Genomic DNA, 10887 nt, shown 5'->3' on the forward strand with positions numbered 1-10887 from the left:
TGTTGAGCGTGTGGGTGCAGGCAGAGAGAGGGGTGGTTCTGGGTTTTGGAGTATGTTTGTATTGCAGTGATTTTAATGGAGGCTTAAGTAAATGCTGTTTCTAAAAAGTTTGTTGGTCAATACGTTACCTGTATCTTTTTTTTAATTGGACGCTTGCATACATAGGGGTAACCTATTCAGCATGCGCAGGCATCCAGCCAGTCAACCAACAAAAATGGTTTGAAAGTTATATGGAAAACATTTACACCTACACCTACAATCTATATTTTAGCGATATCTGATGTTTAAAGGTCTCATGACATGGTGCTCTTTGGATGCTTTTATATAGACCTTAGTGGTCCCCTAATACTGTATCTGAAGTCTCTTTTATATAGACCTTAGTGGTCCCCTAATACTGTATCTGAAATGTCTCTTTTATATAGGCCTTAGTGGTCCCCAAATACTGTATCTGAAGTCTCTTTTATATAGACCTTAGTGGTCCCCTAATACTGGATCTGAAGTCTCTTTTATATAGACCTTAGTGGTCCCCTAATACTGGATCTGAAGTCTCTTTCCCGAAATCCAGCCTTGGTGCAGAATTACAGCTACTAGAGCCAGTCCCACAATGAGCTTTCCTTATGATGTGCCGTTTCTGTGTCTGTAGCTATGTGAGGGGAGAGGGGCAAGGTGGAGGGTGGGGGTGTGGCCTTGACCAACTGCCACTTTGCTCGTTTGAAAGCCATGATGTCTCTCTCTCTCTCTCATGGGTGGGCCAAATTCTCTGGGCGGGCAAAGCAGAGAAAGGGGAGGTAACCTTGCTCCTTATGACATCATAAGGAGAAGATTCCTGATTGGCCCATCTGAGCTTTCATTTTCTCAAAGGCAGAGCAGGACACCCAGGGCTCGGTTTACACCTATCACCATTTCTAGCCACTGAGGGAACGCATATTAATGTTAAAAAACCTCATAAAGTGACATTTTCATGCCATGGGACCTTTAACATCTTGGTTCTGAATACAGACACGGCAATGAACGTGTAATCTACCACTTCCATGTCATGAAGAGCATTTTTACTGCAATTGTCCATGGAAATGTTGATATTTTGGTTTTGGCCAGGGCATATGATTCAGATAAATGTCATGTCTCGCTTCAGTTTGCCTTGTTTGATGGTCTCCACCAACTCTTTGTGGAACCGTGCCCCTGCAGCTAGCAGAACAGTCGTTCTTACAGCAAACACAAATCAATAAAAGAAGATATGACCGGGGTGAAAAGTTTACCCGCTCTCAGAGGCTTGCTGAATGTAATCAGTCATGGTACTGTCAAGTGAGTTATGGCATTGATAGTGAAGGCGATGCTGCGTTATCTTTCTTATAATTGCTAATTATTTGAAAAATGACCTAGATAACATTTCTTGGAAAGAAGGGGATGTGAGCAGGTTCATGTCATTGGTGGAGCCTTTTCACAGAACAATTTCAAAAAAAAAAAGTGGTTACATCATCACAGGTTGTATTACACATGTACAGTAGCCTGATTTGTAATATTGTTTAACGAAATAAATAAAGATCAATCAAGACATTCATATACACTTTTTGTACTTTTATTCATTCAAGCCACAATTATTAACTACAGCGGGGCGGCCTCTGGCTCACCCAGTAAGAGCGTGCACCCCATGTAGGCTGAGTCCTTTGCAGCGGTGCAGGTTCGAATCCGACCTGAGGCCCTTTGCTGCGTGTCATCCCCCATCTCTCTCCCCTTTTCATGTCTATCCTTTGTTACTATATATAATAAAGGGAAAAAGAAACATAAAGAAAAAAAATTATTAACTACAGCACCAACACACAGTGACTGACTATACCTTCAGCTGGTATTTCCCCTTTGATCCTATTCTACAAGTTCTCTAAATCCACCCCCACAGCTGACCTGCCAATAACCCTGATTTATCAGCCCAAATTAAGATAAGGACAGGTTGTCAGAAAGTCAACTGAATGACCAGTTTATGGCGGCGCTGTATCTAATCTCAGACAAGGAAGTGTGGTGTCATGTACAATAACACAGCACAAAGACAGCTCTCTGCCAAGAAGCATGCCGCAGCACCGAGTGGCCTCAAACCTTGACATGTAAGAAAAAATCAGAACAGACCCATCACAAGGTCTTGCATACATGAAAGTTAACTGCATCCAGTAACCAGCCAGGATATTCATTTTTAAGGTCAACTTTATTGGTAACGGGGAAAAAAAATGTTCAGTTGTTAACATTCATTTTATTTTCAAGTTGTCAACACAGTCGACACATCTGGCAGTTAAAGCTCATCCATTAAACTGTTGCATAGAACATAGTTTAGAGATTATAGTCTTCAGTATATCACCAGATACTCATGTAATTTAACACAATGGTGTCATCATTTGTACAGAAGTTGCTATCTGTCTGTCCCCAGCGGGTCAAAATACAGAGTCCTGGGATCTGGGGAATGTGTGTTGGTCAGCAAGGCGGGTGTCGGAGCGAATGTCGCCCTGAGGAACAGCGGTGATTGACGGGGTTTGGGTAAGCAGCATGGCAGCCAGCACCCTGCCTGCAGCGGGGGCTTCTGGGAGAGCTGGGGAGAGCACATACAGTACTCATGAGTAGTTATCTCCAAAAACAACAAAGGAATCGCTGATCACTTAACCTGTGCCATATCGTATGATTCATTTTGATTAGATAATGCTTTCGCCAATTTTCCATTATGAAATCATGTTGTCGTTGTATCTTGTTCCAAAACAAAATCTTTTTTTAAAGTGAGCATATAATTATGTAGACTACTGGCCGATCTTAAGGTGCAAGTGGTTATGGTAATGATTAATGCTGTTGTTATGTTTTATATACATATATATTCAATATTACTTTTTTTACTTTAATTTATTTTTTTATTTTAATTCTATTTTTCAACACTGGAGGTTAGATTGAGAATAAAAGAAACCATCAGCCTCTATATATATCATATCATATATCCACGTATGTAATGATATTTATCAACTGGCCCCAGTCTTTAAAAATTCCCTTCCTCCCTTCCCTGGATGGCACATGGATAACTCTCAAGACAAGTAAAAACAACAAAAACAACAAAACTGAAAAAAAAGTTAAAATATAGTACAGTATATAAAGTAAATGAAATAAAAAAATAAAAAGAATTATAAATAAATAAATAAAATAAATGAAGCATCAGGTATAAATGTCAAAAACAGATATTATTTAACTGTTTTTATTATTTACCTCCTTCCTCTTTTATTGTTTACTAAACTTTATTATTGTTTAAATTTGTAGCTCTTTTTTATTTGTATTTTATTTTAGATTTTTCTATCATATTTTTTCCTTTGTTGCATTTTGTGTATGAAAGATGCAATGCAACTGCGATGGGCAAATATACAGTATGTCATATGTCAGGTGTTACCTCATAGTAAAGCAGCTGATGATTGGCTGGCTGGACGTCCTGGCTGGTCATCAGCTCTATATCCTTCACTGTTTCTGCCTTCCTCCATTTGGCTCTGCGGTTCTGAAACCAAATCTGAAGCACAAACAACACATGTGAAATAAATCATACTTACATCTTAACCATATATACTGTATGTAGCAGAGTAATAAATACAGGCCTATTTTGTTATCACTTTCCTGTGAGTACAAAACATCATCAGAGAATGATACATTTTTTAATACACCCTTTTATTCTGTAATATGTCATTTATCATTTGGGAGGTGATGCCTTATGTAAGCAGCTGTCCAAAGACCATTGCTATTGTTCCATTGATGACTACTTAGTATAATCAGTCTGTTGTTTAAAGGGATATGCCACCGTTTGTTGAAATAGGGCTTATCACGGTCTACCCTGGCTGTAGATAGGTGGGCCAACGTTTTTTTTTTTTTTGTTGGCTCACTTTTACTCACAACATGCTAACCGGCAACATAGGATTCCATTCACTACGCTAAGCTAATTAGCGGTGGCGCTGCCGGTGTTGCACCGGACTAAAACGATGCATGCTCAAAAAATGCGTTGGCCCACCTATCTACAGCTAGAGGAGACCGGGATAAGCCCTATTTCAACAAACGGTGGCCTATCCCTTAAAGAACATACAATGAATTGTTAGTAACCCCAGTTTGACTTCTTGACTCCTTTTACAATTAAAAAGTGATGTCAGCAACAAACAAGTTGGGCTATATTTGGCCATTGTTTCTTGATGTGAACTTAATAATAAAAGGAATACGTAAAATGATGACATGGATTTGACAAGTAAAATGCCACATCATTAAACATTGAATATATAGAAAATGAACGCACACTGGGGGCTGTCGTGAGGTGCTGATCACTTGAGGTAGACCTGAAAGTAAGAAAAAAGTGTCGCACATTCTGGCTCCAAATGCATTTCTCTATTTATTAGAATAAGAGAAATTAGCCTTAGGGCCAAAACGTCATCAGAATTAATAGCGAAATGCATATGGAGCCAGAGGGTGGGACACTCTTTTCTTTCTCTTTTTCTCTTCTCATTCAACATAATTAACCCTTGTGTTGTCTTCCTGTCGACCATGCAACTTGTTGTCCTCCATCTGTGCTTCCCCCCCCCCCCAACACTAACACCAACTTATTATAGATACATGAAAATATATCTAGCTGAAATTATGAATTATTTTGACTAATAGTAAGGTTTCAGAGGAACGTATGTCAAAGTTTAATCAGGATACTGTTTTAAAACCATTTCAATTGTTGTTTTCAAATGCTATCAAATTAAAGGAAACACCCGAAATGTAATGAAAGTAGTGAACTGATCCTTCATTTTACTTGTGCAGAGCGTTTTATGGGACCATCCATGTTATTTTTGGGGCAATTCATTTGAAAGAAACCCAAATTTCTGACATAGAAACTTTGAAGACGGGTCCAGTTTGACCCGAGGACAACACAGGGGTTAAATATTGCCTAATTAATAAACTAAATATAATGCACCATTTAAACAAACCAATCATGGATGAATTATTTCATGTTGCCATGATGATTCTTGGTGAAATCATACAAACATTAATGGACACCAGTGTGCACCCCACTCATTTGTAAAGACTGGCAAAGACAAAAAAAAATAAAAAATACTGTACACTCAATTAGTTTATCACTACTGAAGTCCTACCTGTATTCGGCCCTCAGTGAGGTGCAGGCGGGACGCTAACTGGTCTCTGCTGTTGACGTCTGGGTAGTGAGACTGCTGGAAGACTTTCTCCAGCTCCTGCACCTGTAACGGGGTGAAAGTGACCCTCGTTTGCCTCTTTTTCCTCTGACCTGTGAACAAATAATCGTCACCTTCGTCGTCCTCGTCAGCATCATTTCTACATGTTTTGAAATGTGTCTTCTTCCTTCTCTTTCATAAATCATTATACTCACTCATGCAGCCCGTGGTGGCTTTTGGAGTCTCTTCAAGTAGTCTATTTTGTGGAGTTTCTATTGGCAGAGAGAAAGGGTACAAAATTAACAGGAATATTTATCATGTTTTAATGGCAACTATGATGTAGCAAAAAAAGATTTAAAAAAAACCATATTACCTGCACATGAGAGCTGGTTGGATGTCCTGGTGTTCTCCTTGATAACAGAGCAGTCACGATGAACTCTTTTCTCTTTTCTGACACATGTGGGCCTCCTTAGAATTTCTTCAATTGAATGGGATAATTTTTTGCGTGGCTGAGATTCCATTTCTGATTCACACGGGACTCTTTCTCTGTATCTCTATCTCTATTTTACATTCCCAAGCAGAATATCACCCAGCCATCAGCACCTTCGTCATCAGATAGCTGCTTTTAGTAGCCTATAGACTTTATTCACCAGTGTTCAGGAGCTCAAAATATCCAACAGCTCTCAGGCTAAGAAAACTGTTCTTCTTCTCCTCTCTGGTATCTTTGTTGCACTCTACTCTCTGCGAGGCGAGGACAGTCAGGTTGTCCTCCCTCCCCTGTCAGCCTGTGTTTGACCTGCATCACATGGTCATTATCAGGGAGGAGCGTATGGAACTGCATACTTCTACGAAAAGTTTTTTTCTTTCTGCGTCCCTTAAGAATTTTCAATTTAAGGCGTGCTCATTGTAAATATATAAACTCGAAAATATTATCTGCCCTTATCACTCTTTCACACACACCATTTAATAGAACTGAGTTGTGTACATGTACTCTGAGGTTTTACTGCCTTCATTGTAACCAGCGTAGAAAAGTAATTATTGCATTGTCGGGCCAAGCTCAAACAAAAATCTCTGTGTCTCTTTAGTTCTATTAACACCTGTGTAATAGTCAACTATAAAACATATCTACTGTTGCTTCTCTTTCTTATCACCAGATTTGTTGGAAGGCTAATCGTTATCTCCTTGGCCTCAATGTACCCTCTCACACTTCAGTTCACCTCAGAGACGCACTGGGAACACAAGCTGTCAGTGACTCTGTGGGAGATCAGGTCTTATGTTTTTAGTAGGTCTCCATCTAGTGGTGTTGGCTCTTCAGTGCATTCATCTTTGATTATCTTTCTATTATCTATCTATTATCATCTATGACTTTACTGTAAGAATGCCCCTTTTGAGGTCTTCCTGTATGTCATATCAAAGATCAGGTGACGTTACAGTAATAGACCTTTTTTATGGCAGACATTTTGACATTTCATAGAAGGAGGTCCTGGTAGGGTTCACGCTGGCTCACTTGGACTCATAGCCTACTGGGACACATACCAGATCTGATACATTGTTAATGTTAATAATTACACCTGTGCTTTTCCTGCTATGACAAGTCAAAATGTCTGCTGAAGGTCTATGGAGTGGATATGTAAGGTATCTAAAAATATATATTAAACCAAATCAACCTGAGAACTAGAAGGTCACTCGGAGAGCGCAGGACTCTGACAAGGACATGCCCTATGTTGCAATGCAATGAAAAATAATTTCTGTATCACTCCTGTGATTAAAGATCGGCTCAAAAATTGTATGGGCTATTACTTGATGGTCCACCCTTCCTCCAAGTTTGATGAAAATTAGGCCTGCATTTCCCAATTGCAGCAGGCTGACAGACAGACAGTCAGACAGACAGACAGACAGACAGACAGACAGACAGACGGACAGACAAAACCAAAAACATAACCTTGGTGGGGGTAATAAAGGTTTAGTTTGAAGCTGATGACAAAAAAAGGGATCTTTTGTTTTTAGGTTCAACATGGCAACATGTAAAGGGGGAGGACATTAACGAGCAATTAATGCGTATAAATGGGGAGACACAACCTTAATGGCAATTTAGTATTTCTACTCTTTAAAGTTAAATTGAAGCAACAGAGGCAGATATGTCCTAAATTTTAATCCTTACAGGTCAAGTTCTACAAATGCCGGATCGGACATTTCCCAGAATGCAACCAACAACATCTTTTTGTTAGACCTTCCTTGCCTGCTAAATGCCCTTGTCTTTCAAACATGGTGCCCCCAGTGGTAACAGCCTATGGTTGTTATACATGCTTTCTGTGACAGTAAAACCTTGCCCAAGCCCAAAATGAAATAACCCTAATGACATCATTAGGATCATTTTTCTCAAACTTCAGAAATGTCGGAGCAGTCATACCATGTACTGCAGGTGGTGCTGTTCTCTACCTCTCCTGTCACTTTAGGAGTCACAAAATGTGACCATGTGTCTCTTGTGGTCTGTAATGATACTAACGCAAGGGTCTTCAACGTTTTTTAAGCCAAGGACCCCTTAACTGAAAGAGAGACGGAGCAGGGACCCCCTACTGCATATATTGTTTAAAATGAAGTTGCATATTAAACTGGGCCTACAATAATGTGTAGGGTGGCTTAAAGCCTTTATGCAATAGCTTAGTATTCTAAAAAAAAGTAGGCCTACCAAAAAAAAGAGTAGGCCTACCTTTGTTTTGTTGCATAGAATACCAAGCTATTACAGTACAATAGCCTAATAATTGTTGGCATTATTTTATAAATCAGGTGTTAATGTTACACATAGATGTGGCACAGTGAATCCTTAGGATTAACTTCATTACATATAATACATAATACCTTACCTATAGGCCAGTAAGCAGTGGGGATTGCTAATAATATGTTGGATTCATGTTTCATGACTTTTTTCAATTTTCGAAAAAACCTTTAAAAATTAACAATTATTTGGAGGCCCCCCTGCAGTGACTCTGAGGACCCCTAGGGGTCCCGGACCCCCTGTTGAAGATCCCTGTACTAACGTATCTGGAGTCATGGGTGGACACGTTACCCTATAGAGCAGTGGTTTTCAAACTTTTTTTCAATATTGTACCCCATTTGAATTGTGTTTTTAAGCCAAGTACCCCCTGGCCAGCGATAGATCTACCAAACAACAGCCATGGAACTGATGCTAATGAAAAAGGCAACAAAAACTTTAAAAAAACAGTAAAAACTTGGAAAAAGTCGGTAGAAAGAAGGAAGTAAGGCAAGAATAGTTGGAAAATAGTATCAAAAACTGTAAAAAGCGACAGACTTGTAAAAAAAAAAACAGTAAAAAGAAAGAAGACAAACTTAGAAAAATGTGACAAAAACCTTGAAAAAGGCTAATTGTATTTTTGAATACAGTAGAAAAAACAAGCAAGGAAGGAAGGAAGGCAAGAACAGTTCGAAAATAGTGACAAAAAGCGACAAAAACTTGGTGCGAAAAAAGCGCTCACGTACCCCCTGCAGTCCAAAGTACCCCATAGGGGTACACGTACCCCCATTTGAGAAACACTTCTATAGAGTATGGGTAAAAAAAGTTAAGCTTTCTGTCACAGATGAATGAGAAACAAAGGTTAAGCTCATTGTAAGTGATTATTTAAAAGCTGCACTCTTTGTCAAATTGGCAGAGTCACGGGATGCAGACCCTGGATCAGAAACCACATGATGAGAGCCCAAAATATTTGGACTTAGGCAGTTTTCATTCAAATAACTACATTGTTTTGTTGTTATTCATTTATTTTTGGGGCTGTTTCAGTGATACAAAATCATTAATATCACTGTCCTATCCCTGATCACAGAACCGTCTACTAGGATATAGGATGATCTTTAAAAGATGAGAAGAGAGTTGAATACCCACTGACAGGAATAGGAGAACAAACTCCTTCAGCTGATCAGTGAGAAACTAAACTATACCTCTAAGATCAGACTGATTCTTTTTGTTGTCCATATTCATGATAGTCTATATGCACGACGTTCCTCTTCCGGGATCGCTCCGTTGCCGCCAGGAATACCGCCGGATCACACTCTTTTTGGCCGGATATCCATTACATTCCTCTTTCTTTGTGTTAGAATTTTAACCTCCGGCTGATTTGTGAGGACTATGGTTAACTGCTCCTCAGATCTCTGCAGGGTAAATCCAGACAGCTAGCTAGACTATCTGTCCAATCGGAGTTTTCTGTTTCTGTGCACGACTAAAACTACTTTTGAACGTACACATGTTCCACCAAAACAAGTTCCTCCCTGAGGCTATTTTGCTATACCTCCACCCTTCACCTTGCCCCCCCCCCCCTCTCCTCCTCAGTAGCTACAGACTCAGGAAAGAGACTTCAGATACAGTATTAGGGGACCACTAAGGTCTATATAAAAGAGACTTCAGATACAGTATTAGGGGACCACTAAGGTCTATATAAAAGAGACTTCAGATACAGTATTAGGGGACCACTAAGGTCTATATAAAAGAGACTTCAGATACAGTATTAGGGGACCACTAAGGTCTATATAAAAGAGACTTCAGATACAGTATTAGGGGACCACTAAGGCCTATATAAAAGAGACTTCAGATACAGTATTAAGGGACCACTAAGGTCTATATAAAAGAGACTTCAGATACAGTATTAGGGGACCACTAAGGTCTATATAAAAGAGACTTCAGATACAGTATTAGGGGACCACTAAGGCCTATATAAAAGAGACTTCAGATACAGTATTAGGGGACCACTAAGGCCTATATAAAAGAGACTTCAGATACAGTATTAAGGGACCACTAAGGCCTATATAAAAGCATCCAAAGAGCACCATGTCATGGGACCTTTAAAAAATGCCAATAAACCAGAGCACCTTTGTCTCCCATTCCGGAATGCTGTGTGGACTAGCCAGAAACCTCCTCCGCAGTGCTGTGGAGGAAGGTCTGGCAAAGCAAGACTAGATTCATTATAAAAATCTTTGTTTACATAGACCCAAGATGATTTACTCAGTAATATTATAGCAGAATCTTATGTTGTCTAATCCAAAGCAAGAAATGTATCATTTAACAATGAGGGTGTGAGAAGTTCACTTTAAATTTTACATTTAAACTTTTAAAGCAACACCAAAGCACTTTTCCTCTTCGGCCCCCCTACACGTTGGAAGCAGAATTGTCCAGGAGTGCCGTTCACCCTGTTACGAGTTGATGAACCACTGAAACGATTTTGGAAAAATTATTTTAAGGTCCAAAATAATCTTTGGTGTCGCTTTAATTTCAACACATGCAACGCATATTTTTGTAAAAGATCCCCTTTCCACTCAGCAATTGATTGCACGTTGCCCCATCTCCCAATTTGATTATGGAAAAGTCTCTCAGGCACACATCTGTGGCTTAATGTGATCATGTGCCTCTAAGTTACAGCTTGACCCAAATCTCAGATGTGACTGATGTGATCAACAATAGGTTGTAGTTCAATCCAGACAGTAAGAAACAAAAAAGTTCCTTCTTTCTTCACTAAATTGGCTACATGATGAATTGACACACTCACACAGATGATTTACTTAAGGGTATTAAGAGCTGTTATATGCACGCTTTAATGAGCAGATGACAACAATGGCTTAGCTGCTTATTACTCCCAGTTCAACCACAGGCTGGATGGCTAAAATACATTTAATACCATGGCTCACATTACTCATACATATGCATAATATGAGTCTGGCT

General features: G+C 39.4%; 1 protein-coding gene across 2 annotated transcripts; it reads right to left on the minus strand.

Moving 5' to 3' along the window:
• Window positions 1–2181: 2181 nt before the first annotated feature.
• Window positions 2182–5894, minus strand: LOC120564458 (homeobox protein ceh-9-like). Of its 2 annotated transcripts, none has more exons than XM_039809450.1 (5): window positions 5536–5894; window positions 5378–5434; window positions 5127–5275; window positions 3407–3520; window positions 2182–2572 (listed from the first exon to the last, which is right to left on the minus strand). In XM_039809450.1, the coding sequence occupies exons 1-5, from the start codon at window positions 5681–5683 to the stop codon at window positions 2396–2398; spliced, it is 645 nt and encodes a 214-aa protein (XP_039665384.1). In that variant the 5' UTR covers window positions 5684–5894; the 3' UTR covers window positions 2182–2395. The 2 variants fall into 2 exon arrangements, with proteins under 2 accessions (XP_039665384.1, XP_039665383.1); XM_039809449.1 differs by having other exon boundaries at window positions 5127–5296.
• Between the last annotated feature and the right edge of the window lie 4993 nt (window positions 5895–10887).

This window comes from Perca fluviatilis, chromosome 8, assembly GCF_010015445.1.
Source record: "Perca fluviatilis chromosome 8, GENO_Pfluv_1.0, whole genome shotgun sequence".
Classification (NCBI taxonomy): Eukaryota; Metazoa; Chordata; class Actinopteri; order Perciformes; family Percidae; genus Perca; species Perca fluviatilis.